The 25,510-nt window shown below is 50.9% G+C and overlaps 5 protein-coding genes across 5 annotated transcripts; 4 read left to right on the top strand and 1 right to left on the bottom strand.

Annotated features, from left to right (window-relative positions):
* Positions 1 to 105: 105 nt before the first annotated feature.
* Positions 106 to 1,783, top strand: N7496_000724 (3-deoxy-7-phosphoheptulonate synthase class II; the record flags this gene model as incomplete). Its single annotated transcript, XM_056693655.1, has 6 exons — positions 106 to 127; positions 202 to 311; positions 367 to 430; positions 489 to 581; positions 635 to 686; positions 742 to 1,783. The coding sequence occupies 6 exons, from the start codon at positions 106 to 108 to the stop codon at positions 1,781 to 1,783; spliced, it is 1,383 nt and encodes a 460-aa protein (XP_056560384.1).
* A 293-nt stretch (positions 1,784 to 2,076) lies between these two features.
* N7496_000723 (uncharacterized protein) lies at positions 2,077 to 6,530 on the bottom strand (the record flags this gene model as incomplete). Its single annotated transcript, XM_056693654.1, has 2 exons — positions 2,077 to 2,635; positions 2,686 to 6,530. The coding sequence occupies 2 exons, from the start codon at positions 6,528 to 6,530 to the stop codon at positions 2,077 to 2,079; spliced, it is 4,404 nt and encodes a 1,467-aa protein (XP_056560383.1).
* A 3,146-nt stretch (positions 6,531 to 9,676) lies between these two features.
* On the top strand, positions 9,677 to 10,865 carry N7496_000722 (putative short chain dehydrogenase; the record flags this gene model as incomplete). Its single annotated transcript, XM_056693653.1, has 3 exons — positions 9,677 to 9,889; positions 9,970 to 10,305; positions 10,554 to 10,865. 3 exons carry the CDS (start codon positions 9,677 to 9,679, stop codon positions 10,863 to 10,865), a joined length of 861 nt encoding a protein of 286 aa, XP_056560382.1.
* Positions 10,866 to 14,971: 4,106 nt separating this feature from the next.
* Positions 14,972 to 16,947, top strand: N7496_000721 (uncharacterized protein; the record flags this gene model as incomplete). The annotated part of the gene is made up of 2 exons (XM_056693652.1): positions 14,972 to 15,254; positions 15,338 to 16,947. 2 exons carry the CDS (start codon positions 14,972 to 14,974, stop codon positions 16,945 to 16,947), a joined length of 1,893 nt encoding a protein of 630 aa, XP_056560381.1.
* Positions 16,948 to 23,286: 6,339 nt separating this feature from the next.
* On the top strand, positions 23,287 to 25,402 carry N7496_000720 (lysophospholipase family protein; the record flags this gene model as incomplete). The annotated part of the gene is made up of 3 exons (XM_056693651.1): positions 23,287 to 23,332; positions 23,462 to 24,134; positions 24,199 to 25,402. The coding sequence occupies 3 exons, from the start codon at positions 23,287 to 23,289 to the stop codon at positions 25,400 to 25,402; spliced, it is 1,923 nt and encodes a 640-aa protein (XP_056560380.1).
* Positions 25,403 to 25,510: the final 108 nt, after the last annotated feature.

The raw sequence follows: 25,510 nt of genomic DNA, 5'->3' as shown, positions 1-25,510 counted from the left end.
CCGTCAGCCTGTTCAATTGAATAGGGCTCTTGTCAGAGGATCTACCTGCCAGCGCCATCTGCCACCTATCGTCCCACTTTCCCGCACGCGGGGTGGAAATCCACTATGGACAACTGGAGTCCAAGCTGTACGTGCCACTTCTTCAGGGACGACCGTCGTCCCAACCCGAATCTCGGCCAAATTCTCATGTCGTAACTCTAGCGTGGACTGCGAAGCCCATCAAGCAGGATGTCATCTACGAGGATGTTCAGGGCGTAAAGGATGCTCTTGGAAAGCTACAAAATCTGCCTCCATTGGTGACGGTTCGAGAGGTATATCATTCCTCCACCCCGATTTTGTGATTTCTAGCCACTGACACCATTTCAGATCAACAATCTCAAGAACAGCTTGAAAAATGTGGCCTTGGGCAAGGCTTTTGTCCTACAAGGCGGTACGCACTGTGTCGCCAGTTTCAACTAATCGTGCTTATGGCTAACTTGGACCAATAGGCGACTGCGCTGAGCTTTTTGATTACTGCAATCAAGACATGATTGAGGCTAAGCTCAAGCTTTTGCTACAAATGAGTCTGATTTTGATTTGGGGTATGAAAACTAGCACCTCCTTAAAAGCAGCCCAAATTAACCATGGCATATAGGTGCCAACAAGCCCGTCATTCGTATTGCACGTATTGCGGGACAATTCGCCAAGTAAGATTCTCAATTTCCCTTCACTTTCATCTGAGCCACCCTAACCACTCTTCAGGCCTCGATCCAGTCCAACTGAAACCGTCGATGGAGTTGAAATGCCCTCCTTCCGAGGCGACAACATTAACGGCTTCGCCGCCACTGCCGAATCCCGAAAGCCAGACCCATCACGTCTGGTCTCAGCATACTTCCACTCGGCCGCAACACTCAACTACATGCGCGCATCTCTGTCCTCGGGTCTGGCGGATCTGCACTCCCCCATGGACTGGGGTCTCGGCCACGTTATCGAGCCCTCAATCAAGGATCAGTACTCGAAAATAGTCAACTCCGTCCAAGACGCTTTGCGGTTCATGCGCACGGTAGGAATTGATAAAGATCGCGGTGTTGAGACTGCAGATATCTATACCAGCCACGAAGGTCTCTCGCTAGAGTATGAGTCGACTTTGACGCAAAGGTTGAAGCAGCCCGTCCAGTCTGGCTTTGGTGCGGCAGCCCAATCTGCACCTGCTTGGTACGCTACCTCTGCACACTTCCTCTGGATTGGTGACCGGACACGACAACTCGATGGCGCACACGTTGAGTTCTTCCGGGGAGTTTCCAATCCGATCGGCATTAAGATCGGACCTACAATGGCCGCAGACGAGCTCGTCCGCTTGTTAGATGTCGTGAACCCCAGCAAGGAAATCGGCAAGGTGACTTTGATCTCGCGTTACGGCGCGTCTAAGATCGCACAGTTCCTCCCCGGCCATATCGCTGCCGTCCAGGCTTCGGGTCATATCCCCGTGTGGCAGTGCGACCCCATGCATGGCAACGGGCGAGCCACACCTTCCGGCGTGAAGACACGGCATTTCACCGATATTCTCTCGGAGCTGAAGCAAGCTCTGGAGATTCACCGCCAGGCTGGATCTTTCCTGGGTGGTATGCACCTCGAGTTGACTGGCGAGGCTGTGACGGAGTGTGTTGGTGGTGCAGCTGGTCTGACTGAGGATGGGCTTGGGGAGCGGTACACCACTTTCTGTGACCCTCGACTCAATGAGAAGCAGGCTCTTGAGCTTGCATTCCTCGTGGCCGGGTTCTACCGCGAGGAGTCCGAGGTCTAAGGTGAACCAGCAAGAGATGAGTGGCATAACTTTCGGTTAATTTCGGTTATCTGTGAGAGTGAAAAATGATTGTAGATCTGAAAGAAGTCAGGTATCTACTAGGACGAATCGTTTACATCCTAGCTTAATGACAAAAAGAAGAATTTTGTTGAATAATTGATTCGTATTCATGGAAAATGCAAAACAAGACCCCAATCAAAACACCATACCAAATGAAACTCCAAAAAATTCCCCATATGTACAGTGGATAAGCAAAAAATGTATTTCACAAAAAGGTATCACAAAGGTTAAAGTCACTTTGCAAGTGGACTTTCAACTGAAGGTTTGTAAAAGTGACTCTTGCGTCGTGCAGCTTCCATACGAGCGCGCTGTTGACGCCTGGTCTCTGCTTCATCGTCTTGTTCAAGACTGAAGATAGGTTTTTCTGCTCCTCCGAACAGACCACGATTGCTCTGCTTAGGTGGGCAAGACTGCTGAACCAGCTTGGCACGATTGGAAAGGAAGTAGGGGGTAGCGGGAGACATGCCAATAGCGTCGAGGTTGTCAAAGTTGTATCCCGGAGTGGCAGGAACGTGATAACGATCGGATTGCAGAACAGGAGTGGATGGAATGCCGGCCAGGGGAGTCGGGGGTGTGATTTTCCGGAATCCCTCCACCGCGCCACGGTCAGCGCCGCAACGGCGTCCGCTGGCAGAGGGAGTGGACGGCTCAGGAACGCGCACTAGGGTGCCATTGACATTGCTCAAAGCGCGAGGCTCCATGCTCTTGCGTCGTTTAGCGCCGCCGCGGGGAATGATAGAGCTGTCGACCATATATGGCGTCTCGTCGAGCCACTTGTTTTCTCTCTCGCAGCTAGAAGTATACGTTAGTATTGTCAAATCATTATTTCGTATGAAACTTACTCAAGAACCCAACCAACTCCGACACATTTCACCAAACCACCAGCATGCTTGACCTTTTCCAGGGTACGGAGGCCGCCGTCCTTGTACACGACGTGGGTGATTCCAACTTTGGATTCCTTGGGATCAACACCATCAACAGGAGACATGCTGGATCGAGGGTTCCATGACCACGACCTGAAACAACGAGCACCCATTTGCTGCAAAAGCTCAACAAAGATGCCAGATGCATCTTCACCTTCGGTCGTATGAACATCCACATAGACGACGGCACCCTGGAGTGCCTGCTGGCTGACAATGCTCTTCCTGCGAGGAGTCTTGCCAGCGCTGGAAACCACAGATGGAGACTGAGGTACTTGAATGTCGGGCTGTGTTCCTAAAGACCGCCGGGGAGTGCTGCAGCGACGCTTCGGGCTCGGGCTTCTTGAAGCTCGCGGGGCCTTGTGCGGAGAAAATGTTGGTACGGTCTCACTGCCAAGGAAGATGACGGGCTTGCGCATGCGAGGTGATGCGCGAGTGGGGGACCTGCTTTCAAGGGAATGGCCACGCTTGCGGGGCAGCTTCAGAGGAGAGACCTCGCCTTCACCCTTCAAAGGCACCTTTGACACAGTGTGTACTGTTCGAAGGTGGTCGATTCCTCTCCTAATTGGAGTGGCTGGTAAAATAACAGGAGAGTCGCAATTCTCTTTGTCATCGTCATCGGATAGTGAACCCTCATCGTGAGCTTCAGTCGATTCAGGGGCCTCCATATCCGGACTAGGCTGCTTTGACTCCGGCACCATCTCCTCGGAGTCTGAAAGCTCGGGGTCTTCAAAGATGTCCAATCGGATTGGCGAGTAGATCATAGAATGCGCCTGCTGTGGCACAGCAGACTCGGGGGTGTGAGGGGATTGAGGGGGAGTACAAGCATCGTCGCTCTTGGCCTGAAGGGGCAGTTCTGCAAATAGGGCTGGCGTGTCTGCAAGTGGAGTGCGTGAAAGATCGGGATAAGACACATCATCCTGTGCCGGTGTAGCATGTTCTGCGAGCTTCTCCAGAGGTCCAACAAGAGAGAAAACGCCACGTCGACGAGGTCGGGCCGGCTTGGCTTGAGAGGGAGTATTGGTTTCCCAGCTGTCAAATTTACTTGCCAGAGGTGTAAACCCGATGTCGAAATTGGCAATCGACTTTCGCTTCCCAGCAAAGTTTGGCGTATCGCAGATGGCATGACCAGTCGGGGAAGGAATCTCGGACAGTGTTGTATCCAAAAAGCTATCCTCGGCCGGGATGCGCGGGTCAGCATTGATGTCGAACAGCCAGTCCTTTGACTTGGCGCTATCTTGCTCGTAAGGAGACTCAATACTCATTTCACGGGCAAGAGGAGTATGAGCCAGAGAGGTAGTCGATTGTGCAGACCGCTGCAAGCTTTCGACTGCTTCAGCATAGCGGACGCTGCGGGGGGTTTCCGGTGTAGATGAGACATTGACGGCGGCTTCATCTTGTGCGAGATCAAATTCGTCATTTTGCGGGTGACCATGTTCGCTCTCAGCCTCTTCGGCTCCGGTTTCATCTGTGTCTTCATGTGCGTGGCTAGCAAGATCAAGGTACTCTTCGAGGATTTGCGGTGTGGGAGTTGGGGATTGTGCCTCTTCGAGAGCATCCAGTCCAAGAGTTTGTTCCGAATGCGAAGGAGATTGCTGCTCCGGTTCCTCTTCCGGTGTGACCATTTGTTCCACCTCCTCAAAGGGAACTTTTGGGGCGGCAGCTGCTTCCTCGGCCTCTTCCCCTTCCTCCTCCATATCTTCCTCCATATCCGTCTCCATCGTGTCATCAATATCATCCAAGATGAGATTCTGGTCCACAATCTTCTCCTCAGGCAGATTTTGGACCTGCGGCAGATTTTGGAACGGTTTCTGGAGCTCTTCCATGGTGTTGAAGCAAATGGTCCCAAAGTCCTCGGGTTCGCGGCGGATCTCCTCTTGTAACTCTTGAAGTTTCTCGTCAATATCGATATTTTCGGCACAACTATCAACGGCTTCAGGCCCATCAAAGGCATCCTCCGCTGGTTCAAGCTCCAAGGGTTCTTCGACCACAGAGGGCTCCTGTGGCGAGGGCGAAATAGACGAGCTTCTACCGTGGCATTCCAATTCGATACCGAAAATATCACGAGCTACTTCCTCGACCATTTGGATGTCTTCATCCACGGCTAGATCGTGATGGCCCGATCTTGAAACGAGGGAGCTTTGCTGCTGTGTTTCAGGGATTGGAAGCACAATTGCAGTGTCTTCGCCGTCGAGAGCTGAAACAACAGTGGATGTACTCTTAGAGGAGAAGAGTGAGCTCTTGAACGGAGATGGGATCCTCTTTGGTGGGCTTTGGATAAGTGATGTCTTGGCCGAGAACGGAAGCGAGGCCTTGTCCGGCGACTGAGAGAAAGAAGCACCTAAATTAGCTTTCTTTGGCGACATCTTCAGCGGGGATGGCGGGCCTTGGCCAAGGTTCGACTCGGCGGCAGCGTTGGCGTCTTCTCGGAAAAGCAGACCACGATTCGGTGTATCCCGAAGGGAGAACTGGAATGGAGAAGCTTCCGGTCGTCTGGCAGGACTTGACATGAAAGTCGATTCGCTGAAGTCAACTGACTTGCCAGGAGGCAAGGCCAGATGGCCACTATCGGGCGCAGCGTTGTAGCTGCGGCTGGGTGTAAAGTTGATTTTCCTAACAGGGGAGCTCAACCCGGTGGCAGATGACCCATTCTTGGGTGTAGCGGGTTTAGGTTCACCGTTCTCATCGATCAGGTTAGACGCTTTCTTGGGAGTGAAATTAATCCTGCGCACAGGCGAGCTCAATCCTGTGACTTCGGTGCCAGCCTTGACTGGCGAGTGAATGACCAATTTCACAGGACTCTTCACATCGTACTTGGCTGAAATCAATTCGTCCTCTTCACCGTCCGAGCTAGCGTAAGCGGAAAGCGACTTGGCGACCTGCTTGTCCTTCTTAGGAGACAGAGGTTTGGCTACGCTCGTTTTGGCTACAGCGGGCTTTCGTCCACGCGTAGTTGTTCCAGTAGCCTTGCGCATCGGTGTCGCGCCTAGACCAGCTTTGCCAGAGGCCTTTGCGGGGGCCTTCTTCTGTCCAGTAGCAGGAGCAGTAAGTCCTTCCAATTCATCGGATTCTGAGTCGGATGGCTCTTGGAAGGTCACTGTTTTCTTCTTGGCGGGCCCGCGTAGGAGGTTCGAACGCATGGTCGTAGCAATGCGGATATGCCTAGTGAGAGCATTTTCACTGCTTGCCTGGGGTTCTGGCATTGCCCGAGTATTCTTCCGAGTAGTGGTAGTGGTCTTTGACGTTGTTGATCCCTTTGGTCGGCCCCGAGCCTTGGGTGCTGTCTCTGTTTTGGCGGCGGTGGACGTCTCTGGTACTGTGTTCTTCCTCGGTCTACCCACCCGTTTCTTTGCTGGTTCTGCCTTCGAGGCCTCGTCGTCACCTCCATCATTGTCGACAGGGGTTTCGGGCCGAGCTGGCGCCGGGGTCGTTTTCTTGGGACGGGTAGTGGTCGTCGTCTTTGTTCTTGATGATGCCGTTGAGGCCAGTGTTGCAGAGCGAGCTGTGGGTCGCCCACGAGGCCGTACAGGCCTCTCTTCATTGCCTTTCATCATCATGCCAAGCTCATCCTCGGTATCATCTGAATCAACGTCGACATTCGCCATCGTGTTTTTCCTAGCCGTCGTCGTCTTGGTCACACCTCTTCTCTTCGGTTCGGCCACGACTTTGGCTTGGGAGCTGGCAGTGGTTTTAGTCAGGGTTGAACGAGGTGCCGTGCGCGTCCCCCGCTTAGCAGGGGAGGGAGGGAGGACGGCTGCTCGTGCCATGGCGGCGAGGCTAAGGGCTTTGTTGTTGTTGTCGTTGTTGCGTGTTGTTGTGTTGATATTGTCGTAAGTCTTATTGTCGTTGACGGCGCGATACACTCATGGCGGATCTGAGCGCGTCAAGTCAGTGTCTCGGTCGCGGCTGGCGTTCAATGTCGTGTGGATTGCATTAGATTGCAGGTCAAAATGGTCATGCGGGTGGAGCGTTGTGTTTGGGCGAACTCGAGCGGGCCCGAGTAGTTTCCACGGTAACGCTCACGTGATGTGTATGATCGGCACCGGGTTTGGGTCACAACAACAACATCAGGTGGGACCAAATCGCAGCTAATACGAGAATTAAACTAACAAACAACCTTAATCGTTGGTGCCTCGGCTAGAAGTAGGTGATTTGTTTCTGGTACCCAAGATATGAATGTATTTGTACTTTGTATCTCAAATCGCTCGTGTTCACCCTCCGAGTTTCCTGAATATATATTCTAGGTTTGAAGTACTAGCCGAGGCCTGTATGAGGCTGAAGGAGACGAGAACCTAATTAGAGGTACGCATCCTCCAAGCCCCAAGGAATAGTCTTCAAATTTGAACATGGATCCCCAAATTAACGGTTCATGCATCTATCCGCGTATCAGAATAAGCCTACTGATAAACTGGTGTACTTGTTTCTGCAAAGTCGACAACTAGGAGAGCATAATACTCGTCCATCCTGGATGAAACACGAACCTAAGGTTAAGGAGGGTCATTCTAGCGGGCCGTCTGGCGCATATGTATCTGTATACTTCAAAACAAAGCAGATAGCTCCTACCTATTGATAACACTTTAGCGGTTTTACCGCCCCAAAATATGGAATCGCATGGGGCTGTTGAGTTCACGACCGGGACGAGGAGCACAGGCCATGTTGGCGATAGTGGCGTCCTCATATCGGGCTATCCGCGTTCGATGCCCGAGGCATACGATAGGAAACGTGGGGTTGTATCACGAAGAACGAAAGACCCAGAAAGGAGCACAGTACCCCGCCAGAATAGCAAACACGGAGAATTCAACAGAGGGTGAGATTCAATAAATATTTAACAAGTTGTAATCGAGTTGTTATTTAATTCGAGCTCCAAAGATCCTACTTTTTTTTGTGTATTTAGATAGACCTAGAATCGGCACTTCGCCAGCATCGAGACGATCGACACTCGGTAAGTGTCAAGTAAGCTATTCAGGGTTCGATCGCATTTGAAAGCCCGGCGCAACGGCCATATCTTCGACAGCTATTAGATGGGGGAAATCCTTCATCGACGGCACGTGTAAATACAAATATTGGCCATAGCTTGGGCACGGGCCAACGGCATCGCGAAGGACAGGGAATGGCAGGTCAGATAGAGGGGATCGAGATGCAATGCATGAGAAGCCGGGGGGACACAGACCGCCGATCTTTCAAATCTTGAACCAGCCTGGTCCAGACCGGTCGCGGTTCGTCAGCGGTCTGAGAGTAATGAACAGTTCGGCGCAGCCGTGAGATATACCATAGAGTAGTAATGCAGGGCACCAAGGGGAAGGGCTAGACTCGTAGGGACCAGACAACCAAAAAATTCTAGAAGACTGGGGTGTCGATGTTTATTGTGAATTAGCTCGTTAGCCTCCAGGGACAACGGACGAGTGCTCACGAGAACAAAAGTGGAACTAGGTTGGCCTCGGATTTGCCCGAACGGGTAAGTATGTTCTTAGCGTTCTGGGCCGGGTGCTGTCCGCGAAGAGAGGGAGAGATGTTCGAGGCAGGCTCTGCTGGTCACATGGACAATTAAATCTAGGGTAATAATGCATCTATTATTGTTTTTTGGAGAACGGATTGCTATCGGTGAGGGTGTTCGAGACCATGAGGTGTTGCATAGTCAAATTGAATGTTTGTAGGGAAGAGCCGAAGTACATCGATCGCGCATCACGGAAAATCAATCAAGAATTGAAGAACTTTGTCTTGCTCACTCAATGAATACATCAAACCTCCAAGTAGCTTTCGGGATTGATTCTAACTATAGGATATAGTATAAACCAAAAAAAACCGTAAGATGCTTAGCGATCTGTAGAAAGTGCCATTGACTTTGCCCCCATCTCTTAGGCACAGGAATCCTCACCACGGGAAGCAAGCACATTCATTCATTCGAGACTAATGCTGACCACATGACCGATAGAAGCTTCTAAGATCTGCAAGGTAGGATAGTCTCCAGTGTCGCTCGTGCCGAGTCATCGTACGAAGCAGTAATATCATAGACTCACCATAGAATCCAAGTAAAAGCATGCAACATTTAGGCCAGGGTCAAGAATTGGTTGGGCACCGGCACGCTTCCCCGGACGACCAGCAGGTCACCTGAACGGGGGTGGGGAAGTCGATCGGCTTGCCCAAAACGGGCATCCGATCTTCAGTACCTTTGGCCTCTTGGAAGCTCTCCCGCGAACTACTCCCGGGTCAAAAGTTCAGATTAGCCTGTGGCAACAACGATTCAAGGCAAAATGTAATTGCGACCAGGATACTTGCAAGATGGCCAAATGTATTTTTCTTAACGCAGGTCATCTATACATCATTAGGGTCTGGGAGCTACTCGGGAAATCAAGGTATAGCCATCAACGTATACTTGGTATACCGGCTTGCCTGGTTAAACTGGTTGACGTGGGAGAGCCGTAAATAGCACTCCCGTTGTCGCCACGCCCGTTTAAGCTGCTGCGCCAATGCCATTCTTCCGCTGGGGGGTCCAGAACTCCATCGTCCACGATGTCCACGACTGAGAATTTCCCGTTTGGGCCTACTTTTCAGTCTCTGCGTGTTCACGAGACCATCGTCGGGGACCGCGCCATCCAGTTCGGTCTCGAGTTGACTCCCTGTCTTTTTTTTCCCTTCCAGTCGTGGGTGGGACAAGTGCCGGAGGTCACGGTATCGTGAGTCCGTTCCAAGGGAGGTTTCTCTCGTTTTTGTTATTATATAAAGGAAGCCCTGCTCTGGTCCATGGTTCCTCCATTGACCATCTCAATTGTATTCTCTCCCGAACTTAATACCCTTATAATCGTTCGACGACTGCCTTTTGACCTCTTTTTTATTGGCACACCTGCTTTGGTCCTTTTATAATACCCGTCTATCTATACTTCCACCAACACTTTAATCACCAACATCCATTACCATGTCCGTCGCCATTGAAACCACCGAGGCTCCCACTGCCCCCACCACTGCCCAGCCCGTCATGATGGGCCAAAAGTCGCGCATGCCCGAGTTCAGTCTCGCTGGCAAGGTTGTCTGCGTTTCTGGTGCCGGCCGTGGCCTGGGTCTGACCCAATCCGAGGCCCTGCTGGAAGCCGGTGCGAAGGTGTACGCCCTGGACCGTCTGGAGGAGCCCGTACGTTTCTACATTCCATATCTATGATCCCTATCCGCAAGCCACCCGTCGCTAACAAACCATCTTCCCTCCATAAATAGGCTCCCGAATTCGCACAGATCCAGCAAAAGGCCAAGGAACTCGGAACGGAGCTGCACTACCGTCGCATTGACGTGCGGGACACCGAGTTGCTCAACAGCGTGATTGAGACGATTGCCAACACCGAGGGTCGCATGGACGGCCTGGTCGCTGCGGCGGGCATCCAGCAGGAGACTCCGGCTCTGGAGTACTCTGCCAAGGACAGCAACACCATGCTCGAGGTCAACGTGACGGGTGTGTTCATGACTGCGCAGGCCGTGGCCAAGCAGATGATTCGCTTTGGCAACGGAGGCAGCATTGCGATGATCGCCAGTATGAGCGGCACAATTGCCAATCGGGTACGCTCCCCATCCCTCCTTTACATTTTCCTCCCTCCATTATCCTCTTTGTGTTCCACTTGGTGGCCTTACAAGCGCATGGTATTCCCATATCGAACCCCCCCACCTTGAAAATTCCCCCCTTCCTGTCTTGATCCTATACCCGGTTGGGCATGGTCTCTCTTCCCCCGCAATAACGCCTAAAACCTCCCGCTTCCCCGCTTTCCATTTTACCCGTCCGATCCCAGGACTAAGAAAGTTCTTCCCAGGGTCTCATCTGCCCCGCCTACAACGCCAGCAAAGCAGCCGTCATCCAGCTGGGCCGTAACCTGGCCGCCGAGTGGGGCCAGTATAATATCCGCGTCAACACTATTTCCCCGGGCTACATCGTCACCCAGATGGTTGAGAAGCTGTTCGTCGAGTTCCCCGAGCGCCGCGAACAGTGGCCCAAGGAGAACATGCTGGGCCGCCTTTCCCGCCCGGAAGAGTACCGTGGCGCCGCGGTGTTCTTGCTCAGCGATGCAAGCAGCTTCATGACTGGTAGTGACCTGCGCATGGACGGTGGCCATGCCGCGTGGTAAATGCGGCAAAGGGGGAGGGGATGTTGACGAATTGTAATCATTTACGGAATCTTAGAACGTGGATCCAGTGAACTGGGTTTCGGGTTCTCATTTGCATGGCGTTGACTTGGTCATGTTTGATTTGATTTTTTTTTCCCTTTCTTTCGATCAGCGATAGCGTGGGGTTTTGACACACCATCGTTTTTTTCTCTCTCTATATTGGCTATCTTTTTGGTCTCATGGTCTTTGTGTTTTTTTTTTCTCATTGTTGATTAGACTTATATCGATCGCTCGAGTTAATGCACCTACTGATGTGATCTGACCCACACGCCCACTTTTGACAGATCGGCTCCACAGAGACCGAAAACCTGGGGGTGCGAACGGTATTCATTAGCAAATTATAGCGTAATAGGAGGAGCAGGGGTGTCTGGAAGGAGTTTTTGATACCAAGTTGAGCAAGTTTGTGGTCTCTGCCTGTCCCGGTCTCATGATGATTTCCGCCTACACACTCTCACAAAGGGAGGGAGAATTAATTCTACCTTACACTAACAGTCTAACACACCCATCACTCTTAATTCCTCTCTCGTACGCCCCGATAACCCCCTCCTTACATTTAATCCCCTCACCGCCATCGATAACACTCCCTCCAATCCAACCAACACTTCTTACTTCTAAGCACGCCAAGCCAACCGACCATTCCCATGACTTAACCACAGCAAGTCCATGATGCTATTGCTGCGAACCCACCCCCGCACAACCAGTGACATTCCCACCCACTACAACATTTCTATTATGTACTCTACCCAGATTAATCTTGTGAGTGGAACTATTCTTCCCCGCCCATCCACACTGGAGAACCCCAGATTCAATCACCAATCACGACCGGGCGTACTCGCTCGGTCCCTTTGGGGATTAGTCGACTGTTTCGATTTGATGTTTTGAGCGCGGGGGTGGGGCGAATGAAGATTTGTCTGTGCTTTGTCTATAATAATAATAATTCTTATGATCGTCCTTGGATTGTTTGTGGGTCGAGTGATATTGTTGTAACTCGTAGGTTAGGGTTTGTGGGAGGAGGATGACTACTTAGGAAGGTCGTCATGATAGACTCGAGTTTGGTTCGGCTACTGGCGGGATTAGTGAACGTCAAAGTTTCATTTTCACTTTGGGGTTGATGGTAGGTGTCGTTAGTTGAGAGTTTGATAGAGTCGGTTGCGGACCGGTGAAGTCATGACATGGTTCTCGGCATGCCTGATTTGGTACACACAAGACACGCCGAGGGCAGGGAGTATAGCCAATGCCCTTAGTTACGAGAACAATTTTGAAGATACTTCCTAGCTGGGTTGTTCGTGCTCGGCAACTGCGACCGAGTATGGGATAGAAGGATCTTAAATGCCTTGAATTGGGAGTCGCACAATGCACAACATCGTGGCCTGCTGGTACTACTACTACGGTACGACAGACGGTATGACAGTCTCGAGTCGTGGAACGCCCGGGGGATGTCCACCCACATTCTGAGGCGCAAATCGATAAAAACGCTATGTCTATTTTGGGAAGGCTTCGAGATGAATAATGTCTGCTTTTTGGCCTCGGGACTACTCCCTAGTTAGAAGGTCCCTCACGACTCACGAGACCGGAGGCCGAAAAGTGTAAGCCACGCAGCCACAGTGCCGGCCACTGAGGCGGTTTGCCACCCAATGCGACAATCATGACCATCTGGTTTTGCAAGAATTCCACAGAAGTGTACCGTTGATAATTAAAACCTTCTATGAAGGCAACAATGTGTACGACTGCAGAAAAGTACGTAGTACTACTACTGTAAGCGCCGTCGAAGGCGCTAGGTGCAAAGCTGGAACCGATAGATCAGATTCTTCCTGTGGCTGATTCGGTTGTCGGGAATGGTCGCCACCCAACTTGGCAGTAGGTAGTACAGTCGACTGCTTACTACTGCTTACTACTCTCTACTATCTACACTTACCTATCTCGACTATTGCAGACTAGATAGTCGATATCGAGTAGTATCTAATCAGGGTAATCAACCTGGATCGCCACTAGTTTATGCGACGGTAGCAAGGCTCCCCAGTACCCCCGTACTTCTATCCGTCCAATCCTTGCCACCACACGTACTTTGTATGGAACTATGGAGCACAAAGCAGACCACCCTTACCTGACATACAGCTACCCACAACGTCCATCCCCAGACGTCCCTGAGCGATAAATTACGGACCAATCCGATCGCGGCAAGATCATTTCGGAAGCATCGAGACCCTCTTCCTCGCGCGAGAACTTTCCTCGATAAGGAGGTTGCCACACTAGGTACAACGGACCGACACGTGGAATTTCAGCCGAGATTCGGAAACCGGATGAGATTGGAGACGGGGAACTGGAGAAGGAGGGGAGCGGAGTCCGATTCTTGGCACAGATATTGTTTTTGTTCTCGAAAGTGCTTGTTCCGCTAGAATTTCCCGGTTGGACTCGTTTATTGTCGGGTGGTGAGATAGTTTTTAGAGGGGTTTACGATGATTGTAAGGGTAATATCGGTAATCAGGAGGTTGTGAATGGGTAGAGGGATCAGCCACCAGAAGGCTGTCAGATATTAGTTGCAGAAGGTGGTTTTGCGAGGCTGTTATCGAAGCAATTCATTCGGCTGAGATAACCCGATGTCAGTAAGTACATACTTCCAGCTGGTAGTTCCTGGTGAACCAACCTAAATTAAGTTTAGCGGGGACCATCAACCCAAGTTGAGTCCTCAGACCAACCAGATTCGAGCGACGTTGGAAGAATAACTATCAAGATGGGGAACGACTCCCCAGTTAGGAAGGTGGTTAGGACAGCAATTAACTGGGCCTCCACTCTCAGCCATAGCTAAAGTAAACCTACACCAAACTACAAAGCCAGCGGTCGCAGCCACGAGGTTTTGGCAGCCAGCAAACTTAAAGTGCACAAGCCACCAGGAAAATTTTCCTCAGGAACCCAACAGGAACCAACAGGAACCGATAGCGACCGAAAGGTTCGAAGTGTTCCAAGTGTCCAACACACAGAAAAGTACGGAATTCTCTGCAAAAGTCTCCGTGGCCACGGAGATATCCGCCCAGACTCTAGGCCAACGATAAGCAAAGGCCAAGCAACAGTCAAGCAACGCTTAAGCAACTTCCAAGTCCGTGCAAACCTTTTGCAGCCGCGCGCGGTCTGTGTGTCCGGCTTCTCCGTCGGACCTCCTATGCCATATGATTTGACTACTGTCACTACCCCCTGTCCATTTCATCTGATAGCTCACTATCATTCCACCAGTCCCGACATCCCCGCCCCTTTTTTGACCATCCACGCTAGCCTCGTTACTTCCCGTCCTATTCTCGATCCCGGAGTAATCTATACCCTAAGTGGCTGATTGCCACCCACTACCGGCGTCTCCCCCTGGACGAGACAGACGCCCGTAGCCGAGGCCCTGCGGGTACAAACGAGGCCACGCCGGCAAGTTTAGGTTAAGCTTCTAGGTTGTCTGGCAAGCCACTCACAAGGATTGGGGTGGGTGTCTTGCACGAGAGTTACATGGCGCGGGACGGGTTGCATCCACCAACCAGTGCTGGACCGGGTCTAGTGTAGTCTGCCAAGGCCCGGCGTCGTCTGCATGGAATCTTGCTTGGATCTGGAGAGTTTTCTAATTCGTCGAGCATAAAGCCTTATCTGCCGATGACCACGGACGTCTTGCCCCTTTGAGTCTAGTCCCGGTGGCCATCTTTATTGGATGGCGTGATAAGTCTGGGGTAAAAAAACATGGTCTTATTTTTCGATTTTTGAATGGGAGTTTCTCTTACTTTCTCTGATTTGTTTCCTCGTGTGATAATGGGTCGCCAAATGAACCTAAAAAATGTAAAAACGTAAAAGAAATATCACAATATGCCAAACTAAATTCGGGTCCACATGGAGACTCGGACTCGGTTGCATACTCCGTAGACCTCGATTGTTTGTGCTGCTGCTCCTGCTGGATACCACCACACTAGAGACGACTATAAGATTGCCTCGCTTCCTCGCTTTCCCTCTTTCTCTTCTCCTCCTCCACGTTCTCCCTTCTCCACCCTTTCCACCTCCGTTCGCCCCCCCCCTCCTGCTTCTCCTTGCAGGCCTTCATAATGGCGACCACAGCTGTGACCCGTTCCAGCTCCTCGGACATCCAGGAGTCTGATCGTGTCGTGACCACCGTCGACGAGAAGCTCGCCGATCCCAGTCGTCCCGAGAAGAGTCTCGTCTCGGACTCATATCACCTTCAGCTCGGTGACGAGGATCCTACAGAGGAGGAGTTGCACGGCCCCAATGCTCTTCGCCGAGTCTCCGCCCCTATCCCATGGGCTGTCTACACCGTCGCCTTTGTCGAGCTGTGCGAGCGTTTCTCTTACTACGGAACTCAGGTTTTGTGTATGTTTTTTCCGGACTCTACCTTGTTTTTGGCCCGATCGAGTGAATTAATGGCTGACCATCAAATCTTATTCTCTCTCTAGACTCCAACTTTGTGAACCACTCCCTGCCCCAGATCAATGGCCCCGCCGGCTCTAACCACTATACCGGCGCCGGTGGTGGCACTTCCCAGGGTGTCTCGGGTGCCCTGGGCAAGGGTGTGGAAACCGCCAACGGTATCAACACCTTCAACACATTCTGGTGCTACGTCATTCCCCTGTTCAGTGCCTACCTTGCCGATGAGCACTGGGGACGATACAAGACCATCTGCTGGTCTATTGCCGTGGCCATTCTGGGTCACATCATTCTGGTCCTCTCGGCCATTCCTCCCATCATCACCAACACTACCGCCTGCTTCGCTGTCTTCATGCTCGGTGTTATCATTATGGGTCTGGGTACCGGTGGTTTCAAGCCCAACATTTCCGCCCTGGTCGTCGAGCAGATTCCCGCTGTGAATCTCAAGGTCCGCACCCTGCCTTCTGGAGAGCGTGTCATTGTCGACCCGACCATCACCCAGAGCCGTATCTACCACTACTTCTACCTGTTCATCAACATCGGTGCTCTGATCGGTCAGATCGGCATGGCCTACGCCGAGAAGTACGTCGGTTTCTGGCTGGCCTACCTCCTCCCCACCATCATGTTCCTCACTACTCCCTTCGTCATGTGGTGGGGACGCAAGCGTTACCGCCAGTCTCCTCCTCAGGGTTCTGTTGTCTCCAAGGCTCTTCGTGTCTTCATGTTTGCCCTGCGTGACCGCTGGCACTGGAACCCCGTCAAGTTCTGGAAGCGCACCCACGATGGCACTCTCTGGGAAGCCGCCAAGCCCTCCAACATCGCCCCCGGCTCTCGCCCCGCCTGGATGACCTTTGACGATGCCTGGGTTGACGAGGTCCGCCGTGGTTTCGCCGCCTGCGCCGTCTTCTGTTACTACCCTCTGTACTGGCTGGCCTACGGTCAACTCACCAACAACTTGACCGCGCAGGCCAGTACTATGACCCTGAACGGTGTCCCCAACGATGTCGTCAACAACCTGGACCCCTTCGCGCTGATCATCTTCATCCCTATCTGCGATGCCGTCCTGTACCCCGGTCTCCGCAAGATGGGCATCCGCTTCACTGCCATCAAGAAGATCACCGTCGGTTTCCTGCTCGCCTCCCTGGCCATGGTCTGGTCCGCTGTTATCCAGCACTACATCTACCGTGACTCCCCCTGTGGCTACAACGCCAACAGCTGTACCGCCGACGATGGCTCCGTCATCGCCGCCCCCATCAACGTCTGGGCCCAGACCGGTGCTTACGTTCTCATCGCTCTGTCCGAGATCTTCGCCTCCATCACCTCCCTCGAGTACGCCTACTCCAAGGCTCCCCGCAACATGCGTTCCTTGATCCAGGCCATCTCCCTCTTCACCAACGCCATCTCTGCCGCCATCGCCGAGGCCCTGAACCCTCTCTCTAGCGATCCCCTGTTGGTCTGGAACTACGGTGTCTTCGCTGTGATCTCCGGTGTTGGTGGTGTCCTGTTCATCATCCAGTTCTGGAGCCTGGATAAGGAGGAAGATGAGCTTAACAACCTGCCCGAGGGTCGTGTTGAGGCTGATGAGAAGAGCACCCAGGGTATCCTGGAGGCTGCCGAGATTGGTCCCGTTAAGGGTTAAATATGAGACAATCGAGGTTAGAAAGTCTCTAGAGATACTTTATGTATTTCATTTTTTTTTATCTTTTTCATTTTTATTAAGTTCTGGGGTTTGTGCTGGAGTCCGTTGTGGACGGTCCGGCTCATGATATCCATGCTGATGTTCCGATACGACGGGATGCTTTAATGATTTGATTTTAATATCATTTCCATGAATTATTAGCTCATGCTATTTTTGGTGCATTGTAATTTTGTAATGTCTCCTGTGTAAAATCTCTACGTCAAGGAAGTAGAAAGAAAAGTCCTGGAGATAAGCATATCGTCTATCTCTGGTGAAAGCAGATGATAGGAGAGTGCCTAGAGGCCATCGGCAATTTACAAAGAACCCAACAGAAACTCTTTAATGATAATAAACCAATTCTAATCGACGGCAAAGGGAGGACTCCAGTCCTGCCAGCAGGACAAGGAGGACGGAAGCGCGCAGCAGACGGAAAGGCACCTTTCTGTAGGTAGAATAGGGAAGACTGAATGGCGCTGTTACTGCAGGCAAGGCAAGGAAGAAAATACGAGAAAGGAGGAACTTCCATCATATCCTTCGCTAGGTGTCGTAATCCTAATATCGCTGATCTACTGATTTGCAAAGCAGGGCCAAGCCGTCTTCTAGATCTGAGGCACAATCCTGGGAGCCTGGTTTAGGTGTCCAGTCCAGCACAATCAAACAAACATCCTTCCTAACATGCAACTGTACTTTGTTTAATTCTGCAGCCATTTATTTGTTCGTTTCAGAACTGATTGCATTCAATTTGAAGGGAACATCCGGCAAATTTGTCGCCTCAGCATTTATACAGCTTCCAATTCCCCGTCTCCAGGTAAAATTTCTCCATCTCTTAACTCTCTCCCTCTATAATCGAAAGAAACGGAACTTTTCTCTTGAGGGTACTCTCTATATACTCAAATGGTCTCCAAGACTGGGTGATACCGCCCAAGAAGGGACAGCCATTGCTGGAAGGGGGAGCTACCTATGGTCCTCGGCGATCACCTCTACTGTTCGGTGACAATCTTCCACCTTCTCAGAAACGCCTTTGTGGAACAGCACTGCTGATCTCACATGGATGCCAGCAGCCACATTCACATATCATACTGCGAAGCTTCCGAGGCCATGGTGTCGAGATTCTGGACCTGAAGATATGCTACCTGGCTTTTGGATATGATTCACTCTTGCATATTGTCATACTCTGATGGTCTGTGCCTAACGCCTTCTTTCCAAGAGCCTTACGCGGTTACTGACAGCACGATACAGATTCCGAAAGGAAGTCTGCTATTATAAAGATGACATACTCGCCCAAAATTAACCAGAGTCTCTCGGCTGGTATAATCGTAGCCGCGGCACTACTTGCTCTTATAGACGGTGCGGGAGCCGATCACTCCTGGTGCCTACCGGTTGGATGTTACTTCATAACCACAACATCTGCACACCATCGGACTTGGCCACTATATAATCATCATGGAGGTATCTCTCGCTTTTGCCATATATAGGGGGTACAGCTCCTGATGATTCCTCACCCACCGGCCAAGGAAACTAGTTCGGCGACGCGGTAGATCTCTGAGGTCACTATCTGGGCAATCGGTTTTACGACTTAGTCACACACAGAAAACCGAAAGCGTGCTGTCTCATGTGCTTTTCACGATCGCTGAGATTCTTGTTCTTGCCAGAGCATTTGTCATCGTTACCCTGTCGACTGTAAGTCACCTGCTCGTCTTTAAACTTCGCTCATCTTCCGCTAACAGCTCACACGTACTAGTTCTGCGTCGACCAGTCATTATATACTTAGGCTTGACTTTTGTCTCCTGGTGAGACTAGCTCATCCTTTACACCATACAAGGTTGGGGAGATGACTGGAACATCTAAGATAGCCATCCGGCCAATAGCTTCATTTGCAGGAGCCCTCGGCTTAGCCAGAGCTGGTCCTTGCTAAGCAGAGACTGCACATCCAGATGGAGCCCAGCTTCCGACACCAAGAGCCCGCTTCGGGACAGATCATAATTGACTGTCATATCGTCGTCGTCGATGAGTGATTAGTTTATGAGTTGCTCCTCTGTTCACATTATACAAGCGGTCTCACTCAAGAGCTGCCTAGGAATCGCTAGTGACGAGTCGCCAGCTGAGAGAATTGTGAGTGGGCAATTGATTTGAACTTTCCAGAGAAATAGCACCGACTAACTTTGACTCCCAGAGCCCTGAAGTTGAGATTCCCATATATGAGGCGCGGAGAGCTCTCTCCTAAACACTTCCTTGATTGGACAACAGACCTCCTTGTCAGTGAAAAGCAAGGGCTGGAGGGGCTCAGAAAGATGTTTAAACCTCAAGGTAAGTTCAGTTTCACATTTCTAATTCGTGTCCCTCACGCGGTGCAACCACTTACACCCTTCTAGTTATAATTATAATACTTTTTGTTTTTTTATAAAAGTGGATTGTATGCCGATGCATGCCAAGCGATGGGAGATACATGTTCACTGGGTTTCTCTACTACGACTTGTGAACGAAGCCAGTGTGGGAGGGTTCAAAACTCTGCACTGAGCATTTCATAGTGTGGACGACATACCTCCTTGTCACTGACAAGGAAGTGATGGAGGAGCTCAGAGATCTGTTCAAACATCAAGGCAAGTTGGATTTCACATTTCTAATTCGGGTCCCCGCGCGACAATCTCACTTACACTTTTGCTGTTATAAGCCATCACGCGTGTCTATAGTTTCTCTTCACCATTTTCAGGTTATCTCCGCGTTGCATCTGCTCTATTACTTCGGCACTGCTTTCACACAAGCGCAGCGTGTGAGACACGAGCCGAAACTCGTGTGGTTCTCCAATAGCCTGCACGATCTAAAGATCAGTCGGCCGACTCCTCAGTGGGCTTCAATTCTTAGGATCTGGAGAACAAGAGTCACGAAAGCAGGCCAGTCCTGCTGTATATCGCCATGCAGCTCACGGTATATAATGCGTTTGACAAACTCTCGTCTGGTCGTTGAGCTGGGAGGCCGCAGCAGAGTCCGTTCCCACTCTGCAGCTTCGTCTCTGTTTACCAAAGGCTGAAAATCTGTCCTGTGAGTGATCTCCTGCATTCTCTGGGACAGCCTTCACAGATTCTTGAGGGCCTATACTCATCTTACACAGTTCGTGGTGGCCTGTTCGTCACACGGTCTAGCAGAATGGGTGCACAGTACTCGAAATGAGAGAGGATGGCACTGTACAAAACCCCTCAGAGAGATACACGACAAGTGGTTTCTTACAAGGACAGAACCGGGGTATCTGAGTTGGAACCAGAGATTGTTATACAGTTGAAGAAAATGACGGATGGATGGCTCGACCTTGTTCTCTCCTTTATCGGATGGGTTTCAGACACGAATTTATGGACCTTGGGCATACCACTGCTCGGCAATTCCTGGCCCTGTATGCCTGTTCCTCTGCGTCCCTTTACCTGCTCTGATCAAATGAGCCTGTATTGTACCCGACTGTGAGTTGACATCGATTCTATATGACCTCCCCCTAGCCTGGAAACAAAGCAGTGCTGACAAGTTTATTTTTCAGGATCATCAGCGTTCAGAATCGGGAGCCAGTGCTCAGGATAAAAGTCGTCTAGCATTGCAGCTAAACGTCAGAACATGGCCAAACTCCACGATGAGGTTTAGAGGCTGATGTCCTCTCTCGAAGACAATGATTTTTTCTTCGAGGCTGCATCTTATATGTGAGGATCTCCCTTCAGTGCAGGGTGTCCCGGGACAGGAAAGCTAGCAATGTGAGCAGTCGCGAATGCTGGAGTAGCAGGCTTACATGGAAGGTCTCTCGAGTCTCATGGGCATCCTGTGTGAGATATGCTGGGTGTAAGGCTCGGCTTCACCGACCTGATACTTTGTATGACGCTTTCCTTCCAGGATAAACTGCAATTTAAGCAGATGGGGAGGAATGGGCTGCGCAGAGAGAAGCCCTGTTATTTAGGGTTAAATTTGTTCGTGGAGGGGGATTCTCTTGTGGGCAGTTGCAAGATTGGGAATACGTGGACCCCTGGAGACACTTCTTCCAAATGGAGGTTTTGATTGGCTTATTCGCCTATGACCTGTATTGGGAAGATCTAATAAGACTACAAGCCGTCTGCAGGCCCCGGACCCCGTTCCGGGTTGGTCTCGCAGAATAATTGCGTCGCGTAGTGGCTTAATCTTATTCATTAAACGACCCCCCTAAAACCCCCCGATCACGCTGGTCGCTTTGCTTTCGCTTTGCTTTCGCTTAGTAGTTGAAGTAGTTAAAGTAGGAGGGGTAGTAGTAACCAATGTACCAACTAATGTACCAACTAATGTACCAACTAATCTACTAACTAATCTACTAACTAATCTACTCACAATGGAGCTAGTAGAGATAGTAGAGATATCTTAATAATACCTAAAATCTAGGCTTCTCAAAAATACTAGTGAGTATATATCTCACGTGACCTCCGGTAGTATGTTGATGTCTGAATTTTGAACTTCTCAAAAATAGAAGACGGATCACGTGAGGTCACCTGCTGCTAAAACGGAACCGACCAATCATATCGAATCAAGCGTCAAGTTTGACGCTCTGCTTCGCTCCGCAATGATCAGTTAGCTTCTTCAGTCACCGATGTTTCCTTATTCCACAAGATGTGTAACAATAAATGGAGCAGCAAGTCGCAGCTTCCGAGAAAAACGACACTACCAATTCCATCATTCCAATCTACCCTACACAGTCTTTAAAAACCAATCAAACTTAACTTACACTACAAAAGTAAAGTATATACCTACGGAAGACCGTGCAATGTGCATAACTCCTTCCCACACAAAGTGCCCCAAGTGGGCGCCTAATCTCCACAGTTTGCGCTAAACCCACCACCTCCTTCAGCCCCAATCCAACGACCGGATTAACCGGCAAGCCACAGCCACATTGCTCTATTAAGGCAAGTGTCGCGCCCCGTTCGGACACTATCTACGATCCATCGATTCCATTGTATCCATTCTAAGGGCCTTGGGTGCATAAATCGGGTATGGTTCAGCCACTACCGACCCCCGTCTATGCTCCTTCGGCGCATTTACAGTGATATCCAATGGATGAGAGGGAAATTGCGCTGCCTGGTAGGGTGGTAAAGATGGAGTTTTCGGATCTCCCGGCTGCATGTCTTTAAATGCCCCGTTTGGGATTGTTCGCCCACCTAGGGACTTTGTGTTTGGTTCTTGGGCGGAGCCCTGTTGGAAGGGTTGTGGTAATCTTGGGTGGATCGGCGGTCGGGCTGGGTGATGGGCAGATGGAATCAAGGGGATGAATAACTACATTCAAAGACGTCGTTGATAGATCTCTGATCGTGGGTATTTTGTTGCACTCGCGATAGTCAAATTCTAATGCAATTTAATTATTTTGGCGCCATGGTAATCTATTACTCAAAGACTCCGTAACAGTAGTTCGGCAGCGCAGTATACGGGATACGAGATACGAAGACTACGAAGGTACGAGATGAAAACTGGAAATGCAGTAGCCTGGCTAACTGATTGATAAGGAATACGGATCTGACCTGGGACGTACAAGAGCCATCATAAGTAGATTCTTATTCCAATGGATTTTTAGTGCGAAGGCGCAAGATCGAGGGCTTCTTTTTGAGGGTCTTTCGCGAACCTTTACTCCGTAGTTATGCCCCAATCTATGAACCCCAGGGTCAATTCGCGACTTCAATACAATTATCAGCCCCCAGATTTATGTACTCCTTCAAGATGGATGATCGACAAGTCGATCCCCGCTGACTATCACGGGCGATGACGTTTCATGCAGAAAAACACGAGGGCCGAGAGCAGACAAGCATCACAATAATAATGATATTATGATACATTATCATACAACATCAAGCGTGGCACAGGCTCACCTCAGCTCAGCCCTGTAGGGATGAAAAATCCCAAAATAAAATCAATCATTTCAGCTGGAATAATACCTAGTTATGCACCAGCGTATACACCGCCGATTCTCTCGAGGAAATTAATTTCGGGGGCCGGAAGGGTTCGTTCCAATTGTTTTTTGACATCACCAGCTCCACTCGCTACTCATCCACTCGCTGCGCCATGATTGACGGTTCCCCGGGAACGATCTGAGTCCGTTCAATTTTTTGCACATTATTTGCCAAGATGGGAATGAGACCCTAACGAAAGGGAGATGAGCTCCAGCTCCGAGGCTTGGCTAAGCTTCCGGCGTCCCCGGCCTGCATAAATATCAATCCAGGCACCCCCTCGCTGCGACTGCCATTCTCCCCGGATTGTGAAGTACCCCTTCCTTTCCTTTTTCAATCTCAGTGAAGAAGAGGTTGTTAAACCATCATGAAAGTCGCTGGACTCTTCTCCAGCCTTGCGCTGGCCCTTTCTGGTACGTTGTTACTCTCGGTCGGGTCTTGGGCCTTGGGCCTCCTTCGGTCCTGCAAGGTCCCGTGAACCTCGAACCTCGCCAGTTTGTGCGATCACAAGCCATTTTGTTAACATGTCGATGATCATTCAGGTGCCCTCGCAGCTCCGAGTGCTATCGACCCCGAAGAGTTCTCGCTTGCTCTTGCCGGCAGAGCCCTACCTAATGCGCCCGATGGATATACCCCGACCAACGTGAGCTGCCCAGCCAGTCGCCCAACGGTACGCAGTGCCGCCAAGCTTTCCCCGAATGAGACTTCATGGCTGGAGACTCGTCGCAATAAGACCCTGTCGGCTATGAAGGATTTCTTCGGTCATGTCAAGGTCGGCGATTTCGATGTGACCTCGTATCTGGATAAGCACGCGAGCAATTCCTCCAATCTGCCTAACATTGGTATTGCCGTGTCTGGTGGTGGTTACCGCGCGTTGATGAACGGTGCTGGTGCTATCAAGGCCTTTGATAGTCGCACGAATAATGCAACTACCAGTGGTCATTTGGGTGGCTTGCTGCAGTCGGCTACTTATCTGTCCGGTCTGAGTGGTGGTAGCTGGCTGCTGGGCTCGATCTATATTAACAACTTCACCACCATCTCGTCGCTGCAGACACACACGGATGGTGCTGTGTGGCAGTTTGGTAACTCTATCCTCGAGGGACCGGATACTGGCGGTGTTCAGATCCTGGATTCGGCTAGTTATTACAAGGACATAGCTACCGCTGTGGAGGATAAGAAGGATGCCGGATTTGATACCTCAATCACTGATATCTGGTATGTAAAGCTCCATTGTCAATTTGGATCATTAGGATAAACATCACTAACATTGTTACTATAGGGGTCGAGCTCTCTCTTATCAGATGTTCAACGCAAGCAATGGCGGTATTCAATATACCTGGTCGTCCATTGGCGAGACCCAAGACTTCATCGATGGCAACTACCCCCTGCCTCTCGTCGTTGCAGACGGCCGTAACCCCGGCGAGTCGGTAGTCGGTAGTAACTCGACCGTGTACGAGTTCAACCCTTGGGAGTTCGGCACCTGGGACCCGACAATTTACGGCTTCGTTCCTCTCAAGTATCTTGGATCAAGATTCGTAGGCGGCTCCCTCCCCAGCAACGAGACCTGCGTCAACGGATTCGACAGCGCTGGCTTCATCATTGGAACTTCGTCCACCCTGTTCAACCAATTCCTCCTCCAAATCAACACTACCTCACTCCCCACCTGGGTGAAGAACATCTTCACCGATATCCTGGAGAAGCTAGACAAGGCCGACGACGATATCGCCGCCTACGATCCCAACCCTTTCTACCACTACAACAACGACTCATCCCCCTATGCAGCCCAAACCGAGCTCGACGTCGTCGACGGCGGTGAAGATCTCCAAAACGTTCCTCTCCACCCGCTCATCCAACCCGAGCGCCACGTCGACGTAATCTTCGCCGTTGACTCCTCCGCCGATACAACCTACAGCTGGCCCAACGGCACAGCTCTAGTCGCTACCTACGAGCGCAGTCTGAACAGCACCGGCATCGGCAACGGCACCGCCTTCCCCGCCATCCCAGACCAAAACACCTTCGTCAACCTGGGCCTAAACACTCGCCCTACCTTCTTCGGCTGCAACAGCTCCAACCTCACTGGTCCAGCACCCCTGGTCGTCTACGTCCCCAACTACCCGTACTCAGCCATGTCCAACGTCTCCACCTTCACCCTGTCGTACAACGATACCCAGCGCGACGATATCATCCTGAACGGCTACGAAGTCGCGACTATGGCTAACAGCACTCGGGACGGAAACTGGACTGCCTGCGTGGGTTGTGCCATTCTCGCCCGCTCCTTTGAGCGTACTGGTACCACTCTCCCGAGTATCTGTACCCAGTGTTTCTCAAACTACTGCTGGAATGGTACCACTAATTCAACCACGCCGACTGGTTTCGAGCCTACGGCTTTGTTGGGTGTTAAGTCGAGTGGGGCGGGTGCTTTGATGCCGACTTTGTTGTCCGCTATTCTGGCATCTGGTGTTGCCTTGTTTGCGTTGGTTTAGTTAGGTAGGATGCATAGTAAATGGGGTTTAGCTTTTCCCTGAGGGTTGCTTTACCTTTTCTGTTTCTCCTCCTTTTTTGACGCTTTTATGACGTTACTAAGAGCTGTT

Source organism: Penicillium cataractarum, assembly GCF_028827025.1.
Source record: "Penicillium cataractarum strain IBT 29864 chromosome Unknown utg000001l, whole genome shotgun sequence".
Lineage (NCBI taxonomy): Eukaryota > Fungi > Ascomycota > Eurotiomycetes > Eurotiales > Aspergillaceae > Penicillium > Penicillium cataractarum.
This window is presented reverse-complemented; position numbering and strand designations above follow the sequence as displayed.